Genomic DNA, 26712 nt, shown 5'->3' on the forward strand with positions numbered 1-26712 from the left:
CACTTCTTTCCAGTCAAATACTGGAATAATGACGCATGAGAGACCAGGCACTGTTTGCTTTGTTACTGTTCTTTATCCTACTGCAGTTTGCAAAATGGGGTGTTTTTTTTTTTAACTGAAGCGTTTTATTGTTATTCTCCAGGGGTATTTATGCTGTCTTTGAGCCCATTTGTTACATTTGCATGTCATTTGTTCTCTCTCATCCGTATATGATCATAGACAGATATGATCTGGTGTTGTGACTTTGATTAGTGCATTTAATAAATTCAATTCAAACAGGAGAAAATACATCCTTTGTCTATTTGCCAACCATAGCTTAAATGGGAAGCCCCATCTTTGGCAGATCCTGCCTCCTAAACGTATTGCACATTTGCACGCAGAACGTATTGCACGCAGAAACTCAAGAGTTTCTGGGAGCACCATCACCCCTGTACATTGCATGTAATGTTCCTTAATGGGCGAAGCCACCGCCAGATCTCCTCCTTTCATGGAATCCTAGAATGTCATAGAATCATATAGTTAGAAGGGACTCCAAACGGTCATCTAGTCCACCCCTGCAGTGCAGGAATCTCAATCCATTTTTGTGAATCTCACAAAACACATAATGGCGCAGGGTTTGGGGAGCACATTCTTGGCCTGGCAGGTAGTGCTCAGTGTGCCCACTCAGAATCATGTTTAGTGAAGTCCATCTTGGGGTGGAGAGTTTTGAACATGAAACTTAAAATCCCTGTACGTTATCTTCCTTCTCCCCCTCCTGCCTCTTCCAAAGGCACAGGTTAGCCTCTCCTAACAACCCCACTTATTATGGGCTCTCCTTTGGGGGCTTGTTCGTTCAGTTGTTTGCATTTGTTTCTAAATGATAAATTATGGTTTTGTTTTTGTTTGAAATAAATCCCGGTAGCTTCTTTACATGTTATGGGGTGTTTGCTCATAGTGATTAATATCATTATTATAAGCATTAGACACTGTATAGTAAATTGAGTAGATAGAAGCATCCCCCAACTGCAGATTCGACAACTGGAGTTTACCGCAAAAGCACATGGTTGACATATGATGTGTTTGTTAAACTGTAACATGCAAATCAGAGCTGAGAGGCAGGTGCAGATGTTTTTGGCACTTGCCTACCGAAATAAACTGTTCTTGCAAGAGATCTGTTCAACTTGAGTGGTTTGGGGGCAGAGGGGTCCCTAATATTGTGCACTTCTTTTGTGATTTGGGGTTAAAGGAGTATTGTGTGATCAGATAACTGCCTAAAGGTTCTCGTCAGTGTACCTAGAGAGTTGAAGAATATTTTTTACAAGAGAATGGAAAATCTCAGTATGCCAGGATACTTAAGTTCCCGCTTTGGGTGGATACACGACCTGCCTTAGAATAAGAACGGAGGCTCTTGTTAGGCTATTTCAACTGCAAACGGCTTTGCTCTGTCATATATGCGCCTGAGCTCCTCCCAGTTTTTCAAATTTCAAGCTGAGTCATCTCTGTCTGTTTCTCCAGGTTGTGGCGTTTTAGAGGCCAAATACTGTATGTCCCCCATTCTAAGTCCTCTCCTTAAACAGACCTTATCTCCTGCTTTCAGCTTAAGCAACCTCTTAGACAAGCAGATTTGTTATTTGCCGCGATGAGAGAGAGAGAGAGAGAGAGTTTGTGTGTTGTAATGTGGCAAAGGGGATCGGTGGTTATGAAACTTCCCTATGCAATCTCCATACGTCACACTTAGTGGGTCGCTTCCCCCTCCCTTATTGGCTCTGGTTACAAGAGAAGGGGGCAAACCCTATTGAGAATTTAGTGAAGCTTTTACTATGGTAGGTGGAACATGCATGCTGAATGAGATTCTCAGTTTTTTTGACAATGGGGATGAGAAAAAGTTTTGCACAATCTTCCGGTTTAATATGTAAAGGACAGCAATGAGAAGTTCAGCTTTTTTATAAAAGAAAAAAGAAAAAAAGCAAGCCTGGAGAAATTATTAACCACAATTTATGACGTCAGAGTTGATCTGATTAAAGGTTTGTTTTCTTGCTGGCAGAGGTTTGTTCTGTAGAGACTGGTTCTCTCTTCTTTGTTTTTTGTTTTGTTTTTTTAAGTTTCATTTTTGAACAGCAAACAGAGAAGCTGCTGCTCCAGCTGCGTGTGTGTGTGTTGTAAAAAGGATGGTGTTTCTCTAGCTGCCACGCACAAAACAACACATTTGACCATGAGGACTCTTCGCAGGTTGAAGTTCATGAGTTCGCCCAGCCTCAGTGATCTGGGCAAGAGAGAGCCGGCATCCTTGGATGAGCGGGGGACCCAGCAGCGACGGGCCTGCTCCAACGCCACCTGGAACAGGTACGATCTTGCATACCCCCCACGCAGGCACCAGGAATTGTTTCCACAATAGCCGACGCAGTGCAATCACTTCTGGCTCAGATTTTAAAGCGTGCATGCACACACACACACACACACAGCAACAAGGCACAACACAATTTGAATTCTTGGTCTGGTTTTCATATGAGAGGAAACTTCCAGGTTTTTTCATGCTTCTAACCCTTCTGTTAGTGCTGACATACATGGTTTTCTCTCATACTCATTTCATTCTCGCTGGCGATGACTGTTAAGATCTAGGGAACGCTTTTTCTTTTGCTGGCTATTATGTCTCCTGGTTGCTTTGCTTGTTGAGAAAGTAGGTGTAGTTTCTCCTTTCCCATAGGAGGGGAGGGTGGTTTTTTTTTTTTGGAACAGGAAAAACTGCATGTGTCTTGGTGAGAGAAACACTTGAAGTGAATTATTAAATATATTTGTAGCTAGGGGGGAAATCGCAGGGAGAGAGATTTGCTGAAGGAATCTCTGCCATTTTTGAAAAAAAAATACAAATAAAAAACGCCAGAGTTCCCTATATTGTCACTAAGATTTAACCATTATTGATGTTGGCATTTGAAGAGGGGGAAAAAGAGAGAAGCAGACCAAGTTAGACTATAATCTTAATGTACACTCTGGGCCTTACTAATTGTTATATGCAAGTGTGTGAAATGAAACCTCAAAAGACTTTAAAAAATATTTTTGACTAGAAACACTGTGGTGGGGGTGGAGTGGCATTCAGTTGAAAGCAGAGAAGTGGTGGTCTGGAAAAGGAAGGAGGAACGCTAAATTATCGCCATCCCCCGAAAAGGCCTTCTCTTTTTTAGCCACTCTGAATGCAGGGGCGAAGGGCCTCCAGTTGTTGGTTGGGCAGGTTTGTGTGGAATAATGCAGTCCCTTGTGTACCCCAATCCCAGGATGTTTAGGATTTTGATAGCACCATTAATTGAGCCTGGAGGAGGAGGAGGAGCATGAATTTACTACAGTGGTACCTCGGTTTATTAACACGATTGGTTCCGGAAGTCTGTTCATAAACTGAAGCGTTCATAAACTGAAGCGAACTTTCCCATTGAAAGTAATGGAAAGTGGATTAATCTGTTCCAGACGGTCCGCGGAGTACTTAAACTGAAGCGTTCATAAACTGAAGCGAACTTTCCCATTGAAAGTAATGGAAAGTGGATTAATCTGTTCCAGACGGTCCGCGGAGTACTTAAACTGAAGCGTTCATAAACTGAAGTGAACTTTCCCATTGAAAGTAATGGAAAGTGGATTAATCTGTTCCAGGCGGTCTGTGGAGTACTTAAACTGAAGCGTTCATAAACTGAAGCGAACTTTCCCATTGAAAGTAATGGAAAGTGGATTAATCCGTTCCAGACGGGTCCGCGGAGTACTCAACCTGAAGCGTACTTAACCCGAAGCATGGGTGTAATTGGTTCCGGAAGTCCATTCATAAACTGAAGCATTCATAAACTGAAGCGAACTTTCCCATTGAAAGTAATGGAAAGGGAATTAATCCATTCCAGATGGGTCCGCGGCGTTCGTAAACCGAAAATTCATAAATCGAGGTGTTCATAAACCGAGGTTCCACTGTAATCCTCTTCTATGCAAGTCTCAAGGCCACACACAATAAAAATCAGCAGATTTTTTTTTTAAGTAGACGGTGATGGCAGAGACCCATTCATCCAGGTGGCAAACCACACCAGGGGGGAAAAATGTATTAAACCGTTTCTGGAAAGTGGTCACTTACTTGTCAAATCTGGACAGGAATGTTGTTCCACAAAACAAGTAGCCAAGCCGAAAGCCCTGTTCTGTGTTAGGAGAGGCTCTTCTGCAGACTGCAGTGACCTGCTGGATATATAATGGATAACAGTGTCTCTAAATTAACCTGATCCTGAGCTGTATTGGGCCTTTATCTGTATTGGCCTGCTAGCAGATAAGACAATTAGTGACTGCTCGCTCTGATGGCTCTACTCAGCTTCTGTGGTCAGAAATGATACGCTTCTGAATACCAGCAGCTGGAAACCTCAGGAGAGGAAAGTGCTGTTGCACTCAGGTCCTGCTTGACTAGTAGATAGGCCACATGCTCTTATTCTTAAATTGCCAACCAGTGAAACTCACAGAAGCAAGATGTTATACCAGGCATCTCCAAACTTCGGCCCTCCAGATGTTTTGGACTACAATTCCCACCATCCCTGACCACTGGTCCACTTTAGCTAGGGATCATGGGAGTTGTAGGCCAAAACATCTGGAGGGCCGCAGTTTGGGGATGCCTGTGTTATATGCGGGTTCCCACAAGCAACCTGGCCACTGCATTCTGCACCAGCTGCAGTCTCTTCACCAACCTGAAGGGCAGCCCCACATAGAGCACGTGGCAGTAGTCCAACTGTGATGCTACCAATGCCTGGACAACGGTAGCCAAGCTGTCCCAATCCAGGAACAGTTGTTAAAAGGCCCTCAAATTATGCACCTGGACCCAGGTGGCGCTGTGGGTTTAACCACAGAGTCTAGGGCAGGCATGTCAAACCTGCGGCCCTCCAGATGTTTTGGCCTACAACTCCCATGATCCCTAGCTAGCAGGACCAGTGGTTGGGGAAGATGGGAATTGTAGTCCAAAACATCTGGAGGGCCGCAGGTTTGACATGCCTGGTCTAGGGCTTGCTGATCAGAAGGTCGGCGGTTCGAATCCCTGCAACGGGGTGAGCTCCCGTTGCTCGGTCCCAGCTCCTGCCCACCTAGCAGTTCGAAAGCACATCAAAGTGCAAGTAGATAAATAGGGACCGCTCCGGCGGGAAGGTAAACGGCGTTTCCGTGCGCTGCTCTGGTTCGCCAGAAGCGGCTTAGTCATGCTGGCCACATGACCCGGAAGCTGTCTGCGGACAAACGCCAGCTCCCTCGGCCTATAGAGCAAGATGAGCGCCACAACCCCAGAGTCGGACACGACTGGACCTGATGGTCAGGGGCCCCTTTACCTTTTCCTTTACCTTCAGGGAGAGTGTGACCCAAACCAAGGCAAGCAACTTACCAAATTTTCAGAGCCAGGAAGCATCCACAAAGCCTCCATCTTGCCAGGATCCACACTCAGTTTTTTTATCAAAAAAATTCTTTCTCTAGCCCGCTTCTGCATCCAGTCATCTTCTCAGCCATCCCAATTCAGATGTTACAGAGAAACAGTGTTGGGTATCATTGGTGTACTGATGTCACCTCGTGCCAGATCTCTTATTGACCACTCCGAGCAGCTTCATGTAGTATTCAGTAGCATTGGAGACAGCATAGCACCTTGTAGTACCCCACAGCTCAAGACCCAGGGGGCTGAGAAGCACTCACCCAGTGCTGTAACCATCCCTGGAGATAAGACAGGAAGCTCTGTATAACAGTGCCACCCAAATCCCATCTTCCATAGACAACCTAGAAGGATAACATAATCGATGGTATCAAAAGCAGATTTATTAAGAGTCACAGGGTCACATTTACCCCATCCCTCCCCTCCCCTTGAAGCCTGTCACCGTGACCTTTTAAGTAGCTTGCCCAAAAGGAGGGGGGGATTTGTGACAGGGCAGTAGTTGTTAATACGCCTAGTCTTTAAGAGGGGGTGGTGTCCCCATAAGGAATAGGCTGAATACTACTTTCCTAGATTGATAACATTAGCAGCAAATCTGATTGAACTTCAGTTTCTTAGCTCTCGTCTAGTCTGTTACTACCTCTAGGCATCTGCACAGAGTATCCATGATTACATCTGGACCACATGTAAGAGAGAGAGAAGGGTGTTATCTCCATAATGAAATCTACCTCCAGCTATCTACCTCCAGCTCCTCTGATGACTTCTTTCAGTGGTTTCATAAATTGATAGGTAGCCGGGGGGGGGGGCAGTGGAAAATTTTGTGGAGCACTCTTGCATAGCTGCCCCAGTGCCAAACTGCAGCCACCCAACCCAACATTCTGCAAATGATCATCAGGTAGGAATAAATGTAAAGCAGTGTGCCCAAAGCAGACAGGCGTTTCTGAAAAATATGGCTGATTATATGCTGATGTGAGGTGTGAGGGAATTGGACACATGCCTTCTGTCACTCTCCTATTACAATTTGACCAGTGGCTGACCAAAAGCCACTTCAGTTCCCAATCTGCCTAGAAGAAGGCAGATAAAAATTGCTCCAGAAAATGAGCGTCATTCAGGATACCTGGAGCCTAACATCTACACACTTTGAACCAAGAAAAAGAGATTTGCAACTCAATGATAGCTAGTGAAATCATCAGGGTTACGGAAGGTCTTCTTTAGAAGAATCTGCCCAACTGTTTCCAGCCACTGTTAATACTTTAAGAGTTTGCCACCATCTAAGTCCTCGTCATCAACCCAACAATTCCATTGTCTTAGCAGATCTGAGAATAAGAAGTGATTGTGCTGATTGTCTGGGTCATCTCTGATTTCTGGAGGTCAACCAGGGCATCGGTTTATGCACCAACCAAATCGGCTAGAGAGCCTTGCAGAGCTGTCTGGTCCAAACTGGTCCTTCAACCCTGCAGAGGTTAGCAAGAACCAGTGGCTCAAATCAATATACTCGCTCTGCTTTCCTTTTTCTCTGAGCCTCTCATTGGAGGGCCACTTTAAGGCTGAGATGGAGCATAAGAGGTCAGGGGTAGGCAGAGACAACTAAAGGGGCAAGAAAATAGCATTACTGATAGCGGACTTGATTTGGCCCTGGAGCTCCTGCTTGCTGTTCCCTAGTCTGCGAATCCACCTTGACAAACTCCTTAATCACACACAAACACCATGGTGATGCCTTGTGACCTCAGTGGCCAGCCTTTCCTTATTTGGACTCGGGGTCTATTTTTTCTCTTGCCTTGTAAGTAAGCTGCTCTAATGCTCCGTGGCATATGTCACTACTTTAGCTGTTTCAATTAGCCACCTAAAGCGACACTGACTTGCGAGATGCAAGACCTTTGCTCACTTAATTTGCATCCAGGCAAATATTTGGCATACATGTGCCCAGGTGCTACGATAGCCTGTTGTTGCAGCAAATAATAGCATGCTGTTTGTTACAGAAAAAAAGGGCTTAAATTAATTAAATGTATGGGCATGAGTTTTGAGGAAGGGGGGAAACGTACTTTGTTTTTACCCAATGCATACCCAGGCCACAGCAAACACCGTCTTAGAAGAGACGTTCTGTCTTGTACAACAGGGAAGAGGCAATGCCACTCCTTAAAGTGCCTCCTGAAAATTGTGCACATCTGCTATAAAAAGTCATTTTGTAAATAATAATAATAATAATAATAATAATAGCGCCAGATTGTCACCTGATTAATCCAGGGGACCTTTTAAATTGTTTAACTCAAGGTTGCAGACCTAATAAATATATTTATTATATTGACTAGATTATTTGTCCATAAAATCCAGTTCAAAACTTGAGAGAGATACTTTTCCTAACAAGCAATAGAGTGGTTTTGCTAGGAAATGTCCCAGTTTGCCAACTATTCATTTCACCATCTCTATGCAGTAGTATTCCTAGAAGTCATAGGATAGTCTCTCTGGACAATCCGAGTTTCCAATTGAAAGCAAACTTTGATTTTAAAATAAATTTAAAAAAATTGTCCAGTAGCACCTTAGAGACCAACTAAATTTGTTCTGGGCATAAGCTTTCGTGTGCATGCACACTTCTTCAGATACCAACTTCAGATACTAACTTTTGATTTTAAAAGTTACTTGACAGAAAATACAAGCACACTAAAAGCTTTTCAGCAAGAAGACCTCGATACGTCCGCCTTTCGGGCAGTCTTCTCAAATAGTTACAGGCCTTTAAAGTGCATTATAGTCTATGGCATCCACTTTTTTATTTTACTGGTCCTATCACCCTGTAGCCATTGGGTGGTCAGCTGTAGAATCACACAGGACTCCTGCACCTGTATTGTTAAATGAAAGAGCAAATTTCAACAGCTTTTGCTATCTTCCGGTCAACTTCTGTCTTCTTTTGAATCCAGCCACCCTATGGGGAGAAAAGAACATAAGGATAAAATGGAGAGGAGCCGCAACTGCCTCAGTCAGTCAGACTTTTATTGTTTATGGCCAATGGCCAATTCATTATGAATTGCAATACATCAACAAGATGATCCAGTTAAAATATATCAATATTCAGAACTGCAAATGACCCAAAATTAAAATAAAAAGGTTCCCCAAATCATTTAGAATTTTAAAAAATCCTGTTGACCGTCAACACTGTTTTGCAAGTGCTCCCTCTCCCCACTTCTTTTCAGTAATCTTAAAAAAAAGTTGCACTCTTTGCTGCAATTAAGGATTTGAGCTTGTGACTGAAAATTCCTGGTCCGTAGGCAGAGCCAAGGACAAGCTTTGGCAGATCAAGGACCAGAATCTGTTAATTTTTGGCAGACCTGGTTCAGAACTTAGGGGATTTTGATGCAAAGAACACTTGGAGGTTTGTTTGGGGTTTTTTTTTACAATGAAGTGGCACATAACTTTTATAAAATAAATGCATTAAATGAGGCCCCCACCTGACATCTTCCTTCGCACTCTTAGAGTTCTCCCAAGCCTTCTTTTGCAGCTGTGGCTTGACTTAAAACCAGTTCAAGTTGTGACAAGATTGACATCAGGTGATTGGCAGGTGCTTTGACACCTGTCCCTTCCCCAGGCCTGCCTAAGATTCACAATTGGTCTCAGCTTTTGGAATTCCTAGCATGCTTTCATTCTTTGCAGGGATTCCCCTTTGATTCCAAAGCTAATGTGGAACTGTCAGATCAAAGCAAGCCTTCTGCCTAGTTTCTGCTGTGCAAATTTATACTTTAGAATTTCATGGCCTCTTCAGCTTTGCCTCAAAACAGCTTGCCTTGCCTGCTTCACAGCCTACACAAGTAAACCAACCTAACGGCAAACATAAGCATAAATTAAATTACCTACCAGTTTCATTTAATCACTCAAAATTTGCATAGGATTAAAATAACTTCGGTTCTTTACTTTCTTTGTGAAGTCTTTAGCTGCTCCTTGAAGTGTGGCAGGCCTAGGAATAAGCTCTATAGAGTGCTGAAAACAGAACAGGTAATATTAGCAAAAACGAATTCCAGGCTTTCTGATCTTTGGCCTAATTTCTAAGACCAAAAGGATAGCCCCCCCCCTCTCTTTTCTTAAAACAAGGTAAAAATAATAATGTTTGCTCGTTTTCCTTTTTGTGCCCCTTAGAAAACAGTGGCTGCTTGTAGGATTAACTGGTAGTGTTGGGGGGAAGGGAGAGACAATGATGTAGAAAGAAGGGGAATATAAACCTGAATAAAGACAAGTGTCTTAAAATGGTGAAATTGATCAGCGGTGCAAGTAAGTAGACATTTTACACATCATGTAGGCCAAAATCCTGCCTTGCTGCTGAGCTGCATGTGAAGAACGGGATCTGAGGGAAGTAGCTGCCACAGGTACCTGCTCTAACCACTCGACTTCCGTGCCCTGCACACCACTGAGACTCTGCAGTGATGCATCTAACCTTCACCAAGTTCTCTATGACAGAGTCCTGGATTTCCCTGTCACAAACAACACATTGCTCTTTCCCTGCTTCTGTTGTGAGTTGACTGGGATAAGGGCTTGTTGTTGGACATTAGGAGACCAGGATTATGGCTGAAACCTCTAACCTCTTCCCCCAGTGCCAGAAAACCAGTTTCATCCCTTTCCACAAAACCATTGGCAGCCCTGTCCAGCAACGTACACAAGTACGACCGTGTTACTTAGGACATTTGTTTATATATGATATCCTGCATTTCATGGATTCTAAAGAAGTATATGAAATAATCTTGCAAAATCAGACCTTTGCTTAAAAGGTCTGCAAAGCCAGGTTTAAATGGGTATTCCTTAACTGGGTACCTCGGTTTAAAAAGCTCTGCTATCTACATATTCATGGGATCCAAACTCCAGGTCCTTGTAGACAAAAACACCCTTAGCTTCGTTATTTCTTTACAGTTCAGGGAAACAGAATAATCCACTGTACAAGGTTAAAACAAATGAGAAGACAGCAAAAAAGGCAGAGAAACATACCATAGGACACAACTCATGGCAAAAGAAACCAGGCCTGGATCAGCACAAGTGAAATCAAAATAGTTTTTTTTCTGTCAGTTTTCCCCCTCAAAGCACAAGACAGCTATGCAACGTTACTTTTATGTAAGATGTTCATCTTTTGTGTGTGCATATATTGCATAGAAAAGCAGATCCCTCCATTCCTTCACACTTTAGTGTCTGTAAGAATGGGGACTATGCAGATAGCAGCCGGCTTGAGTCCTACTTGATGAAAAACTGTTAAGAAGAGACTGCAAGGAATCCTTATCAACACTTCATGTCATAGCTGCAGCCATTTTAAGTTTTTGTGGGCGTTCACAGCAGAAAATATTTGCAAAGTATGCTAATCACAAGTCTTGTGCATATAAATGAGCTGGGGGCTAATTTTCTGACTTTAGCATCTTCACATTGCCATAATTAGTGCATAGTTTCTTGAGAAGATGCCAAGTGTAGCACAGTATCTTATTCTTACGTAGTTCTGATCAATTATGAATAAGTGGCAGTTATTAAAGCTGAAGAATGCCATTACTTTTGGGAGTTCTTGTTCCCTTACTCTTTTTGCAAATTTGTCACCCTCACTTTTTGATGGCTAATGAGAGTTTCCACAGTCACCTGGTTCAACTTGCCCAACATTGTCCAGGGAGGGAAGGGGGGGAGCCAGTGCATGCGGGAAGAGTGGTCTCCCTGGGAGCAGAAATAAGGGTGGGGACAACACAGGGCTTAAGCATCATCATCATCATATTTATATTATTTATATTTATATCCTACCTTTCCCCCTGACAAGGACTCAAGACTGCTTACAGATAAAATAGGAACAGCTGAAAACATAGGGGGAGGGGGAAGGAAAACAATAATTAAACACACAGAGAGAGATAATATATATTTAAAATATACAGATGAGGGCAGAGGCGGCTGCATTTGGAGAGATGCCTGAGGAATGCACCCGCTCATTGCAAGAGATAATGCAGACCTTGATGAGAAAGGGAACATTTTGTGGGAAAGTGAAGAATGCACCATATCTCAGCTTGATGGGACCAAATCTTTTACCATTGATTCGGTGTTTCATTCTTCAGACAATACCGCAGAAGTCTACAAAGGGGTGGCTGCTTTAATTATAAAGTCTGCTGTTCAGGGATATAATGGAACTATTTTTGCCTATGGCCAAACTGCTTCGGGGAAAACATACACAATGTCGGGCACCAAAGATTGCCCAGGAATCTTACCGATGGCCATCAATGATGTTTTCAATAGCATCTGTAGAATTCCTGACGGGGAGTTCCTACTCCGTATATCATACATGGAAATCCACAATGATACAGTTCAGGACCTACTGTGCAGCAATATACGGAAAAACAAACCCTTGGTTGTTCGTGAAGACATCAGTAGGAATATCTTTGTTGAAGATCTAAGTGAAGAGGTGGTGATTTCTCCAGGGCAAGTTCTGAGCTGGCGTTGCAGAAAGGCGGAAAAAACAGGCACTATAGTGAGACCAAAATGAAAGAAATGAATGAAAGAAGTAGCTGTTTCCATTCAATCTTCCAAATGATAATTGAAAGCAAAGAGAAGATGGATAGCTCAATCTACGATGGTGCTGTAATGGCATAGCTGCCAAGTTATCCCTTTTTTAAAGGGATTTTCCCTTATGCTGAATAGGCTTCCTCGCGAGAAAAGGGAAAACTTGGCAGCTATGTGTAATGGTATTTCACTTGAATTTGGTAGATTTGGCAGGAAGTGAAAGCTAGCCGAACAGTGGCGGAAGGTATGTAGCTGATGATGATTGAGCTTTTCTGGTGATCTGCTGAATCCTAACTTGCCTGAGGGCCCCATTCCTATCTTTCCAGCTGGCCCAAGGCCTCTGAACAGCAGAGAGGGTTCTTTTTAAAAATGTTTTTTAAATTATTCTTTTAGCCTTTAAAATTCTTTTTTTAGCGTTGGGGGTGGGGATGAATGTTTAGTTGAGGTTAGGGGTTTGTTTAATTTTAATATGATTGTAATTTGTTATTATTATTTTTAATTTCTAATGTTTTATTGTTTTTTTGTATAAGTTGTATTTTGTTTTTAAGGAGTGGTCCCCAGCCAACACACTGCCATCCATGATTTGATCGTGGATAGAGGACTTGACCTGTCGTGTGTAACAGAGACTTGGTTGGATGAAGCAGATGGGCCTGTCCTTGTCACGGAGAAGTCCAGTTGCACCAGGAAGTGATAAACAACTACAGTGGTATCTCGCAAGACAAATTTGATTCGTTCCAGGAGTCAATTCATCCTACGAAAAATTCGTCTTGCAAGTCACGGTTTCCCATAGGAATGAATTGAAACTAAATCAATGCGTTCCTATGGGCTCCGGGGACTGGCGGCGGCGGCACTTGCTCTCTTGGCTCGGGGAAGGCAGGCAGGCAGTTCCTATCGGCTCTGGGGCTGTTGCTGCCTGCCTGCCTGCCTGCCTGCCCCGAGCCAAGAGAGCAAGCGTCGCTGCCGCCGCCAGTCCCCCTAGCCGAAGCGCAGCGGGCGCTGCTTGCTGGGGCTGTTTTGCCGCCTGCCTTCTCCTTGGCCGCAGCTGCACCCCTGCACTCCGCCTTCTTGCCCACCGGCGCTTCCGCCGCTGCCGTGCTCTCTGCCACCACTGGGCTCCCTGCTTCTTCCAGGGAGACCTCATGCCTGGAAGAAGCAGGGAGCCCAGCGGCGGCGGGCGAGAAGGCGGAGCGCAGGGATGCAGCCGGGAGCACGATCAGCTGCATCCCTGCGTCCGATGTTGGCTGTGTGCGAGGCGGCCGGGGGGGGGGGGCGGAGAAGCGGAGAATAAAGATCCTGCTTGGCAAGCCTGGGGGAACCAGCTTCCCGCGCTGACAGCTGATCTTCCTTTGCCGCCTTCCCGCGCTACATTCTATGGCCACACTTTGCAAGACGAAGCAGCAGCCATAGAAAATCTCATCGTCTTGCGAGTCCCTCGCGCAACACAAAATGCTTTCGTCTTGTGAGTTTTTCGTGGCACGAGGCATTCGTCTTGTGAGGTACCACTGTACCTGACTTTTAGAAGACATCTGAAGGAAGTCCTGTTTAGGGAAGCTTTTACTATTTGATGAATTATTGTATTTTAATATTTGCTGGAAGCTGCCCAGAGTGGCTGGGGAAACCCAGCCAGATGGGTGGGGTATAAATATATTATTATTATTATTATTATTATTATTATTATTATTATTATTATTACAATAAAAACCAGTCCTTTAATTAAAAGTAGTCAGTTCCCAAAAGCCTGTTTGAATAAGAAGGTCTTCACTTTGAAGGACAAAATGGAGGGAGTCAGTCTAACTTCTCTAGGGAGGGAGTTTCAAAGTCAGGGAGCAGCCACTGAAAAGGTCCTCTCCCACGTCCCCACCAAGTGGGCCTGTGAGCAGGACCAGCTCAAGACATTTTGCTGCCTGAGGCAAAGGACAAGACAGCACCTTCCCTCAAGGCACATACAGAAGCCAACTGGACAGGTAGTTGTATCTTATTCCAGTACTGGTGAATGGACAGTTATCTTCCACTGTACCTGAGGGCAGCTGGCTCACATAGGGTGGACAGGGCAGGCCACGTGGCACCTTCAACATCCGCCACATGAGGCAGCTGCCTCATCATAGAGCCAGCCCTGCCTGTGAGGGTTGCGGGACTGAGAGAAGGGTCTCTCCCAAAGATCTCACAACTCAGATAGGTTTGTATGAGGAAATGTGGTCTTTCAAAGACCCTGGACACAATCCTACTGCTTGAGAGGGCAGGGAATGCTGATTTGCTACACCAGCTCACGAGCTTTCACAGTGGAGATGCTTGGATTTGGACTGTTTCCATCACACGATGGTAGCAGGACTAGCTCAGGATCCACCCAGGGCCGTGGCGAGGGGGTGGCGTGGTGGGCCCCCGCCAGGGGTGCAGGTGAGGGGGTGGGTTAAGAACTAATTAAGTTCTTAACCCGAGGTACCACTGTAGTTAGATCAGCTTTTGACTGGACTATGATTTAATTGAGATTCCTGCATTGCAAGGGGTTGGACTAGATGACCCTCAGGGGTACCTTCCACCTCCACAATTCTATGATGCTATGACTAGTAACATATCCAGAGCAGATTATATCCCTCCTTGGAAGGAGGACTTTGTTCTCCCAAAGCCAGTGAATCGAAGGTGTTTCATTGGGTCATTTATAAAGCAGAAATATGGAATGCAAAGCATCATAGATCAGAAAATTATAATCCTATATGCTTCAGAAGCATAATTCTGTTACCTAGGTTGTTATTTAAATCTGACAGACAGGATGAGCAACAACAACAAAGAGAACTGTAGCCCTGTTGATTCATCCAAAGCAAAAGAATTGAGCAAGTGCTTTGGACTTGAAGACCCAGTTTCAGATCCTTGCTTACTCATGAAGCTGATGAGGGCAAGTTGAACTCTCTCAACCTAGACTAAAATGGATTCTTTGCACAAAGGATGGAATGCAGTGCAGTAACATAATTAGTTGGCCTAATTGTGTGCCCCAGATGTCCTAATATAATTTGTTGGTGGAAACAAACCCTTTTGTCTCCAAACAAATCTGAGCACCTCCAGTAAAAATGACATGTGCTTGCAAGATGGTGGCAGAAAGTATATTTCATAGCCTGAATGTATTTCATTTTCTCTCTGATCTGAATTGCGCCTGAGTTGTACTGCTGTCTGCAGAGACATCTAGCCTCAAATCTTTTGAATTGTCCTTTGAGTGTATCTTCATGCTGTCCCAAACCTGCTGACTGTGTGTCTCTGAGAGAGGAGTTCAGACAAAGAGCTACTGAACCAGCTTGAAACGCTTATCAGCTGAAAGAAGAATGGGGAGAGAAGAGAAAAACCAAGCGATATCTTCTATTTTTATCTGTTCATGCCTTTCTGCATGGTTAGGTAGTGGCCTCATTGCCCTGGCCTGCCAGCTATAGTTTCCTGTGAATGGGATGATCAGGCCAGACTTGCTGCTCAACAATGAGGCTCAACCTGAAACTGGAAGCATGTTTTGGTGATGAGCTGCTGTGACCGCTGCAAAAGGTCATGCAAACACAGCAATTATTGAAGCAAAGAACCCCACCACTTTCCTCTGCACGCAGGAACTCTTTTTTGCCCTTTAAGGTGTGCAGCATGATTGAAGTGCTGATTTTCTCTACTGTGCAAAATATGAATAGCCCTACAGTAGCATAACAGACTAAATGCTCTGCAGTCTAAAGGTAAAGGTAAAGGGACCCTTGACCATTAGGTCCAGTCGTGACCGACTCTGGGGTTGCGCGCTCATCTCGCATTATTGGCCGAGGGAGCCGGCGTATAGCTTCCAGGTCATGTGGCCAGCATGACAAAGCCGCTTCTGGCAAACCAGAGCAGCAGCACATGGAAACGCCGTTTACCTTCCCGCTGTGGCGGTTCCTATTTATCTACTTGCATTTTGACGTGCTTTCGAACTGCAGGAGCTGGGACCAAGCTTTCGAACTGCTAGGTTGGCAGGAGCTGGGACCAAGCAACGGGAGCTCACCCCGCCACAGGGATTCGAACCGCTGACCTTCTGATCAGCAAGCCCTAGGCTCAGTGGTTTAACCACAACGCCACCTGGGTCCTATTTCCCCTTAAAGCATAGAATAGGGAAGGTGGTTGGCAATCCACCCAGGGGTTCAGCCCAGCTTCCCGCCTTGCCCTTGATCCTGTATCCTGCTCTCCCCTCCAATGCATCTCAGATCCTTTCTCCTCTGCCAGCAGAGATTAAGGGAAAGACTTTGGCACCTCAACACCCGGAAGAGCAGCTAGAGGCTTGAACAGGGCCCTCCCATTATCCTCATCTCACCTGCTTTTTCCCTGGGTCTGTCTGAGGCAAACAAGGGGAAAGCTCTGCCAAAGACTGCTTTCTGCTCATGATTGCCATGATTGCATATTTTATATATTTCATCAAATATTGCAATATTACCATTAATAAAATAACATGTGTATGAAATGCAGCATTTTTCCCTTAAAGCAGTGTAAGGGGGAGAGATTACAGAGAACCTCCCCCTCTCATCAGGAGCAGTTCGTCCCCAAGCAGCCAGGAAAGCGCGGGGTCTGAAGGGGCTAGTCAGGAAGCGGAGAGAGGGAGCCAGGTCTCCGGCAGAATGGGAGAGCCCCTGCTCCACAGGCGGGAAGAGAGAGAGACGGAAAGGGGGGGCAGGGAAAAGACGGAGCGTAGACCCTTTCCCCAGGCACCGGAATTAAGGAGGAGGAGAAAGGGGAGGAGATTCACTGTCCCGAGGCTGTTATGTTGGTCAAAGTCGCGAAAAGGGGCAGTGCCGGATTCTGAAGCGGAATGAGAGGACATGAAATCGACAGCTCACTACACTGTAAATAACGTGCACCAATAAAGACTCTTTTAAAGACAAGGATGTGGAAAGTTGTTACTCAAGAGTAGCCGTAATAACCTCTGACAAGCAGCTTCAATCTGAATGGAGAAAAAGAACAATAGCTCAACTGGTTAGAGCGTGGTTCTGATAACACCCAAGGTTTCAGGTTTGATCCCCACGTGGGGCAGCTGCATATTCCTGCATTGCAGGGGGTTGGACTAGAACAGGCATAGGCAAACTCCAGATGTTTTGGGACCACAACTCCCATCATCCCTAGCTAACAGGACCAGTGGTCAGGGATGATTGGAATTGTAGTCTCAAAACATCTGGAGGGCCGAGTTTGCCTTTGCCTGGACTAGAAGACCCTCAGGGTCCCTTCCAACTCTACAATTATAATTCTATAATCTAGCTGAGTTTTAAGCTCGTAATGTGTACCCATCCATAGTTGATGGTTATGTCTGTACAGAGGGATTTTCAAATTGTCACTCAGTTTTGTCATTGTTGGGCAGGGATTTGAACCCAAGTTTTCCCTGATCTAGTCCGTCCATTACATGCTTTATCAAAAAGAACTAGAAGTTGGAACTTCTCCATCTTTTCTTCCAGCCTGATTTCCATCTGTTCTGTCTTCTTCACCATGCTACTTCCAGCACGTTTGTGGGTTACCTTACCCCTCACTTTCTTTGCTTTGGAAGTAATTGTTAGGAACGCCTAAAAACTAAAGGTTCTGAAATCTTAGGTTAAAGGCTGTACAGCCTGTCACAAATGTGCCTTTTTCTTGCAGTATCCATAATGGAGTCATAGCTGTGTTCCAGCGAAAAGGTCTTGCAGAACACGAACTCTACAATCTGAATGAAGGAGTCAGGTGAGTCAGATCAGCAGATTGTACACCTGTCCCAAGACACAGAAATCACCACGGAGGGTCATTGTTTCATAAGTGATCTGTACCATTTTACTTTATTCCAGCTATTGATATAGTGGCACTATTGACAGTGCAGAGAGATGCACAAAGGCAAGCTCCTCAAGGAATTAACGTAGGCTCTGCTGCTGTTGTTGGCATCCATCTTTCTTGAGAGACAATGGAGTGTGCCTCCAGGGGTGTAGCCAAACGGCTGTGTTAGCAGCACCAAAGTGACCTCCCTGGGGTGCAAGAGGGTAGTTACCATATTTTTGCCCTTGAAAAGTTCATACAGTTGAAGAGAGGATCTTTCCAGCTTCCTCCTTCATCTCAGTGTGCATTTCCCTTTTCATACAAGCCCTGCAACTTTTCAAAGGTGCCAGAAAACAGCAGGGCTAATCACCAACCCTCCTTTAGACAGCAGCAGCCAGTCCTGTTTCACCACCTGAGGCGAAATGACACAGAGCTGTTGCCCCTTGGCCGAAGCCTCACTTACTGGGGTTGCAAGATCTCGCTCTTTCTCCTCACGTCTCGGGCAGCAGGAGCAGGCGGAGCAGCGACAAGGGGGCTGCCTTGAGGTATTCACCACCCAAGGCAGCTGCCTCAGGCTGCCTCATGGGCGGGCTGGCCCTAGCTGTAGGTGTTGTTGTTTAGTCGCTTAGTCGTGTCCGACTCTTCATGACCCCATGGACCATAGCACGCCAGGCACTCCTGTCTTCCACTGCCTCCCGCAGTTTGGTCAGACTCATGTTGGTAGCTTCGAGAACACTGTCCAACCATCTCGTCCTCTGTCGTCCCCTTCTCCTAGTGCCCTCCATCTTTTCCAACATCAGGGTCTTTTCCAAGGATTCTTCTCTTCTCATGAGGTGGCCAAAGTATTGGAGCCTCAGCTTCACGATTTGTCCTTCCAGTGAGCACTCGGGGCTGATTTCCTTAAGAATTGATAGGTTTGATCTTCTTGCAGTCCATGGGACTCTCAAGAGTCTCCTCCAGCACCATAATTCAAAAGCATAGCTGTAGGTAGAGGAGACATATTTAAAATATGTTATGTGGTTGCTGTAAGCGATAATACCTTTTATCCTTTTCTTGATGCCCACTGAGGCTAGAATTTTCTACCCCTCCTCCAGCAGCCTTCTTTGTTTATCTGCTGGCTGTGGACAAAGATGCTGTGCCTTCGCCCTGCCCAGCATGAAGAGCAAGCAGGCTTGCAGCAAAAGCCTGGAGCACTGCATGCCCCCTGTCCTTCCCCTGCCAGCCCGCTTCATTTCTACACTGGCTCTAGATAAGGGCTATGTTCCCTCCTATGTGTACAGCATAAAAGCCAAGAGCTGGCAGGAAATGTGCAGGTCGCTCCATGTCTCCTTCACCAGGTTGCTATATTTGCTATACAGTCATACCTCGGGTTACGTTTGCTTTGGGTTACGTACTTTTGAGTTGCGTACTCCGCAAACCTGGAAGTATTTTTTGCCGCGCACGCAGTCTGTGCATGCGCAGAAGCGTTATGCGCAGAAGCGCATGCACAGAAGCGCGCTTCCTCGCTCGTTTGGGTTACATACTTTTCGGGTTATGAACCTCACCCCTGAAGGAATCTACGTAACCTGAGATACCACTGTATATTTTTCCTAGTCTGTTTTCTACTTATAAGAGAGGCTGGCAAAGAAGTGAAAAACACTCCATTCATCCTCTACTGGGCCACTTTTAGGAGTTAAACAAATCTGATATATTTTATTTTTTATTATTTGTAGTCTAGGGTTGACTTTGTATGGCTGCGGTAAAAGGATAGGAAGATAAGGCCATGAAAAGCTCTTCATGGCTGGTAAAGCTGAAATAAGCCTGTCCTTTGAAGGTCTTTGCTGCATTTCCTAAGGGCTAGTTGGAATAATTGTTCTTTCCTGTGCTATATTTTTTGGAGCAGACGTATCTTTTCCCCTGCACTGATTATGTTGGTAAGAATTTTAGATATTTACTGTACTGTATGAGAAGAACAGAATTTGATAACAAATGTGCTTTTAACATTGTTGAATGAATGAACTGATGGATAGGAGAGACAGCTGTCAGAATGGTGGAAGTCTAAGGCAGTGTTTCCCAACCTTGTGCCTCCAGATGTTTTGAGACTACAACTCCCATCATCCCTAGCTAGCAAGACCAGTGGTCAGGAATGATGGGAATTGTAGTCCGAAAACAGCTGGAGGCACAAGGTTGGGAAACACTGGTCTAAGGCATATAGAGGGTCACACATGAGAGAGGGATCAGTTGCGTCAAAGGCAACAAAGGAAGCAGAACAAGAGAGAGAAGAGACCTTTGGACTTGCCAACAAGAAGATTGTCCGTGGAGTGCAAAGGGTGGAAGCTAGATTGTAGGGGCTGAGAAATGGAGCTGGAAGAGTAAGCCAAGTACCGGTAGGAGTGAGCAGCCTGCTGAAAATTTGAGGAAGACAAGAAGAGAGAGGAAATTGTGATAAAGCAGGATATCAGTGACTCAAGCTTTGAGGTATTTTTAGCTGCTTCCAGATGCTGGTGACAGACAAAGCACATTGCAGAATTGCTTTGCTAACCTCTGCTGTGGCTGTTGCCCAATACAAAGGCAGCTCCTTTTTGTATATGGCAGTTTTGAACAGCTAAGCTACATTTGTTTTTCTGAATTAAAATTGAAGGCACCAGGAAAGTTAAGCTCAGCTTACTTTTTAAGCCTCGCAGACTGAGGGCCCAACTAGATGTGATGCAATCTGCAGGTTTGTGTTGTTTGTTTTTGCTTCAGAACAAGCATTCCCGTGTGGAATTGCTCATTTTGTACAGTGCCACTATTTCAGGAAGTGTTGTGTGGTTCAACTATGATCTAACAAGGTATTGTGTCGCTTTTAAGAGACGAACACATTTACTCTTGCATGAACATTCACTGGCCATAAAGTACAGTGCATGTACAGCACAATGTGATGGTCACATGATTTTTTAGTATTATTATTACTCTCTTTGGCACAGGCAACTGCTGAAAACTGAGTTGGGATCATTTTTTACTGAATATTTACAGGTTGGTACAGTTTGCTTTTTAGCCTTTGACTTTTCCCTCACCCTGTTCACTGAAGCAGTCTGCTGAACAAAACTATTGACAGCAGACCCTTCCCACCTAAGAGGTTTCAGTATGAAAACTTTGCATGAGAGTTTGTTTGCCTGTTCACACTGGACCTGACCTGAAGACTTTTCACTTCTAAAATACAGTGGTGCCTCGCTAGACGAATTTAGTTCATTCCACGGGTCTTTTCTTATAACGAAAAATTCGTCTAGCGAATCCCATAGGAATGCATTGAAATTTTTTTGAAATTTTTTTTGCCCATAGGAACGCATTAATTGAATTTCAATGCATTCCTATGGGAAACCGCGATTCGCTAGACAAATTTTTCGTAAAATGAATTCGTCTAGCGAGGCAACCTCCGCTCGAAAATCCTTTCGTTAAGTGGGAATTTCGTTAAGCAGGGCATTCGTTAAGCGAGGCACCACTGTAAGTGTTTTCAAAAAGAATACCGAGGGACCTCAGTTTGTTTATATAGACAGCAGGGTCCGAGACCTATTTCTCACAGGGGTGGTGAACCTAGAATCATAGAATCATAGAGTTGGAAGAGACCACAAGGGCCATCCAGTCCAACCCCCTGCCAAGCAGGAAACACCTGTGTCAACCGAGGCAGCAGCTGGCAGCTTACATGGCTGTGTGCCCTTTCCATTAAGGGGAAGGAGACCTACCACAAGGCACGCTAGTGCCAGCCCAGTAAAAATGTGGCTTCATATCAGAGTAGCCGCAAAAGCAACCAAGGTTGCAATCTCATATACACTTAGCAGGGAGTCAGTCCCATTGAAATTAATAGGACTTATGGAACATTTCCCATGGTCAGGGAGCAGCAGGGCTGGGCAGAGCAGCACACCCACCACCATAGCAGGACTGAAGGTGCAGGTAGGAGCTTTGTGACTCTTGGTGCACCAGCTCCAGTCTGGCACAGCCGAGGGCCCTGAACAGACACGTAGAAGATGCTGCTATAAATTAGTTCCATTTTATTTATTCAAGTCATGTATTAAACATATCTAAAATGTGGGGGGGGGGGGTTATTTTAAGGACATTTTCAAAATAGTGATATAAAGATGGCCAACATAACATTGAAAGACTAATGGGGGGCACTTTTGTAGGGATCCTGGCTCAGGCCAGAGGAGTTAAACCTCCTCTCCCTACACACTGTGGTTGCAGTGAAAACTAGGGGAGCCCCACACCTAAGGTTAAGGAATGTTTTGGACCCTGACATGGCTGGTAGGCATAGGGCTGGGTTCAACTAGCTAATCCCAAGAGTAGAAGCTCGTGCAAGGACTTCCACGAGCTCAATGGGGCTTGCACTGATGGAGCAATCTCCTTAGTGCTGTGGTGAATTCCTCCCATAAATAGTAGGTTGATGCTCAGTCAAAGAAAACAGGATTTATCCTTGGCTAACTCCTCCTCCTCACTTTCCCTGAGCTCTCCGTGGATTGTAGCTGAGAAAGATGCAGAGGAGTCCTCCGTAGTTTGCTGGCTATTAAATACCTACCAGCAAGCTTTACAGATCTCATCCCACTGCAACTTCCTCATAAGACATTCGTAGCTTGCATGCTTGCGAGTTGCCTCCCTTTTGCCTTGGCAACTGTTTCTACAGCTCTGCAGCTGCTGGCTTCAGCAGATTCTGCCAAGGGCTGGTGGCATCTTCTGCTATTGCACCTCATAACTGCAAGAATATGTGGTTGTTTTTCTACAAGCTCAAAAATTAGAAAGTGATTTTTAAAAAATCATACAAGAATATGATTTCTAAGTCAGTCCAGTCATGTGGGCTAGCACAAGGTTTTTAAAACAATCCTACACTAAAGGTTCCCCAGTGAGTAATGTGAGGGGTTGAAAGGAAAGCAGGATCTGACCCAGGCTGTGCAGTCCAGTAAGATCGGCACTGTATAATTCTAGTTTCTTTGCATATTGTCTGTTTCCAGATTTAATTTTCCTGCTTTCACAGCATCATAAATATTAAGATGGGGCATCCCATACATTGCAGTTACTGTTCATGTAGCCCAGTAGAAGCTGTGAGCAACCCTCTTCTAATGAACTGACATTTTTTTAAAAAACTAAAATACCTTGTGGTTAAAATATGGGAGTAATAATCTATCAGTGATTCAAGGGTAGCAGCATAACATAAATGGAAAGTTGTCTTATGTTCTATTTGCAGAACCAGCTGCTTACAAAAGGCATGGTGATCCTGAGGGACAAGATCCGGTTTTATGAAGGTAATTGAGGCTTCAATTGAAATGAAGTTGGTCTGGCACATCAGCTGAGGAAACGGCAGCTTCCCGGGTGGCTGTTTACCTTTCTCCTCAAATTATAAACCTCTTTCTGATTAAATAGTCCTGTGAACATCAGTGAAAAACTGCAGAAGCCAATTCACTGAGAATGTTTCTTCCCTTAGACTCCACTCTTCTGTCAAAGAGCTTCATAGCCATTCCCATATGTTTCCCTGGCAATCTCCCATCCCATCCAGGCAGTGCTCAGGGCCAGCCAGGCCTGCTTAGCTTCTGCACTGGAACTCCATTATGTGACTTAAGGCTATTCTCTGGGACTTTACAGCACGGGGGGGGGGGGGTCTCAGGGAAACGAGGTGTTGTGCCCTGTTTACTGGCTTGCTCCTGCATCGGGGGTTGCACATAAATCTCCCCTCCCCTCACACACCTGCTAAAAAAGTAAGTTTGAATTGTATTAATTTAGGAGAGGATGTTAATCAGCTGCCTTTCAGGGGCTTGGTTTTATTGCTTTTTTAAAAGGAGGGTACACAGAGTTGTTAAATTCATGCACACTTCGTTGAACTAGTACAAAATTATTTGAGCCTCACCAAATACAGGTTGAACAAAATCTGCCTGATTCAAGAGGCAGGGTTTGCTCTTATTCAGCCTGATTCACAGGTTGCAGAACAAGTAAATCTCCCGTATCTCTGCATGAACTTTCCTCTCATGTTTGAAGGGGATTCCCAGTGGTATGAACACAACACTCTACAGTGAGTATGCCATATACCCTTCTCTTGCATCCACAGTACCCATGAACTAAACAGTTGTGCTGCACAATGCTCATCTGTGTGTTTAGCTGTTAGTCTTTCAAATGTATGCAAAGGGGAAATGGAAAATAGCTTCCTCCTTCACGTGTATTTTAAAGAAACAAGAAGCTCAACGTATGCACAGTTCTGATGTGGCACATAATGCATATATTTGGTAGTTTGCTTTCCCACCTTTGTACTAATTTTCTTTTAAAAAGAACTCTTCAGTATGAGCCCTTGGACTAACTCCCCCCTCCCCCCTAATTTGTAGGACAGAAACTTCTGGATACCTTGGCTGAAACGTGGGATTTCTTTTTCAGTGATGTCCTGCCCATGCTTCAGGCTATATTCTATCCTGTGCAGGTAAAATATTGCTCTGTTACTTTAGAATCAGGAAAAACCAGAAGAAGAAGCTACTCTGCAGGTTGATCAGCCAAGAGCCAGGCATCACAGCGGGACAAGAGATGAGGAAATACTTCTGCCAAACACAATTGGGGGGGGGGAGGTTCATTATGGAGAATTGCCTGTGTAGGTGTGTCTCTCTTCATAGCATGATGTTCACAGTTTCACTAGAAAATTATAGCTTAGACTTTCAAATAATCCCATCACTTTCTCAGCCTAGAGGTGTCCAGTACCTCCAAAATAACTGGCTAGGATCCAGAGAATCAGGTGATTTGTTTTGCATTTCCATGGGCTATTTGAATTTATTTATTTTTTGTTTCGACTACGTCAGACCAACACGGCTACCTACCTGTAACTTGATATTTTACATCATCTTTGCATTACTTTTTACATTATGAAACATATATGGCAGAAATCAGCCATTTTGATGGACGATATAAATACCATCACAAAGGTTCCTATGGTAATTTCCCCATAATTATTTGGAATATTATAAAGGCAGAATCTGTTCATTGTTCTTCAGCTTATGAATCTCCATTTTGTCCTGATTGTACATAAAGTTTGTGTTCCTTACTGCTGAGACTAAATTAGGAACTCGTCCATCAAATCAAAAGGACTTAAGTAGGCTTAACTGGCTTCCACAAATAAATCTTAAAGCAAGCAAACGACAAGTGTTGAAAACAACTTTCATTCAATTGTCTCTTTAGGGAAAGGAGCCCTCTGTCCGACAGCTGTCTCTGCTGCACTTCAGGAATATTATAACTCTCAATATTAAATTGGAAGATGCCTTGTCCCGTTCCCGAGCAAGGGTCCCTCCTTCAATTATTCAGATGTTACTTATCCTACAGGTACGGATTTTTCTCAAATATATAAATCTGTGTTTGTGCATGACTTTAGCGTAACACACTGTTCAAAAGGACTTACTGGTGTTGATTGTCACCTCTTAGAAGATGCTTTCATTTACTCCGTTTGGTGACTCTCCATGTAGCAAGAAGCCGTTCATTGAGAAGCTGTTCATCGTGTATGTTGATTCTTGGGACAAGATGCCATTATTGCCACCTGCACCACACAGCACAACCCATGTATGTGGTGGCCCATGGTGTAACTATTACCGTTTCTACTAAGAATTACTATGGTTTGCAGACAGGAAAAGTTGGTTAGTGATAAAGTTGGTTTATCACACAAAATACACTTGTCTTATAAACCACTTTGTGGAGAATACAAAAACTGACCATTCCTGGCCCTTAGATTAAAGGAAGCCAAATGGCTACAGGAAGGCCATGCTCTTTTGTTCCTTTGCTTTACTTGCCTTTACATGAACAAAAAAAATGTGGACCTAGGAGGCTTAGCTGCCAAGTATCCCGTTTTTCGCGGGAAACCCCCGGATTTTAATCCGTTTCCCGCTGTTCTCCCGAATGGAAAAAAATCCCGGAAATCCCCCGGATTTCCTACCTGCCAGGGAGCCTCCATTTTGGGTGCTGCTCTGCCCATGTGTGGGCACCGGAAATAGGGCAGAGTGGCCCAGGAAGTAGCTTCTACGCATGCCCCGACGGCCATCTTGGTGGCATGGCCACATGGTCAGAGCGGCCCCGAAAATTGCTTCTATGCAACTTCCGGTGCCGCACCACTGCTGATCCTACATTTTTCAGCAGGAGACTTGGCAGGTATGCTAGGAGGCCATTTACTATATGGTGGCATGTAGTAGGCACATACCTACCAAGTTCCTGTGGGAGAAAGAAGGGACCGGATCGGAAGTAGCAGACCGGAAGTAGCGCTGCCGCCATTTTGGAACTGGGCAGAGCATGCTCAGAAGGGACTTTTGATGCTGCTTTGCCCAGTTCCAAAATGGCCGTCACGCCAGAATAAACCGGGGGGAAACAAAAAAAATCCGTTTTTTCAGCTGAGAACAGCTAGAAAAACGGGGGTTTCCCGGGGAATACGGGAGACTTGGCAGCTATGAGTAGGCAGGCAGGCAGGCAGGCATGGCAAGCGAGCTGCTCATGATCTGCTCTTATCTTGCTTGGTGGCAGGAGGAGAACTTTATTGCAGCCAACATTGGGCTCTGTCATTGTTGTAGGCTTGTACTTTAAAAACAGCTTTGTGTGGCCTGTAATAGAGAGGAGACCATATCAAAAGCATTTGGGGGCCCTTTGCATGTATTCGCCTCTGCTTTATAAGATTATCAGGGAGAAATGTCATGTCAGCAGCTATCACTATTGTGTTCAGTGCCGTGTAGGTGTGAATATGGACAAAACTATGGTGGTGACTCTTCCGTAATGGAGGAGTCAATAAAAGTTTCATTTTTTAGTTTCACACCTCAATTTCTGTCAAAGTTTCCTGTTCCTTACTATAGCAACAGCATCCTTTTTGGATGGGGCCCCCTGCAACAGGAGGAGGTGGGATTCACTCCTGAAGTGGTAGGTTGTTCTCTACTGTTTCGGACTGCACATGGGAGTTCCTAATTTTGAATGCTCTCCTCTGCCAACTGAGCCTTGTATTAAATAGCAAGGGCTGTTTGTGCAACTGGGCATGAAAGAAGGCAGAGCACGAAGCTAGAGTTCTTTCCCATTAGGCCAATGAAGATGCCTGTCACCGGTGGCATCAGCTAATCACAGGAAACCCT

The 26712-nt window shown here is 44.7% G+C and overlaps 1 protein-coding gene across 2 annotated transcripts in view; it reads left to right on the top strand.

Moving 5' to 3' along the window:
- Nucleotides 1–26712, top strand: part of PRR5 (proline rich 5) — a 76559-nt gene that overhangs the window by 38794 nt on the left and 11053 nt on the right. The window contains exons 3-8 of one of the 2 annotated variants that reach the window (XM_060275174.2): nucleotides 2209–2322; nucleotides 17495–17575; nucleotides 20587–20635; nucleotides 22833–22890; nucleotides 23959–24050; nucleotides 24797–24937. In XM_060275174.2, the coding sequence (XP_060131157.1) occupies nucleotides 2219–2322; nucleotides 17495–17575; nucleotides 20587–20635; nucleotides 22833–22890; nucleotides 23959–24050; nucleotides 24797–24937 (525 nt within the window). In that variant the 5' untranslated portion in view covers nucleotides 2209–2218. Of the gene's footprint in view, nucleotides 1–2081; nucleotides 2323–17494; nucleotides 17576–20586; nucleotides 20636–22832; nucleotides 22891–23958; nucleotides 24051–24796; nucleotides 24938–26712 lie in introns of both variants that reach the window. The other variant, XM_060275172.2, reaches the window with a different exon arrangement.

The sequence above is a fragment of the Zootoca vivipara genome, chromosome 5 (assembly GCF_965207765.1).
Source record: "Zootoca vivipara chromosome 5, rZooViv2.hap1.1, whole genome shotgun sequence".
In the NCBI taxonomy this organism is placed as follows: Eukaryota; Metazoa; Chordata; class Lepidosauria; order Squamata; family Lacertidae; genus Zootoca; species Zootoca vivipara.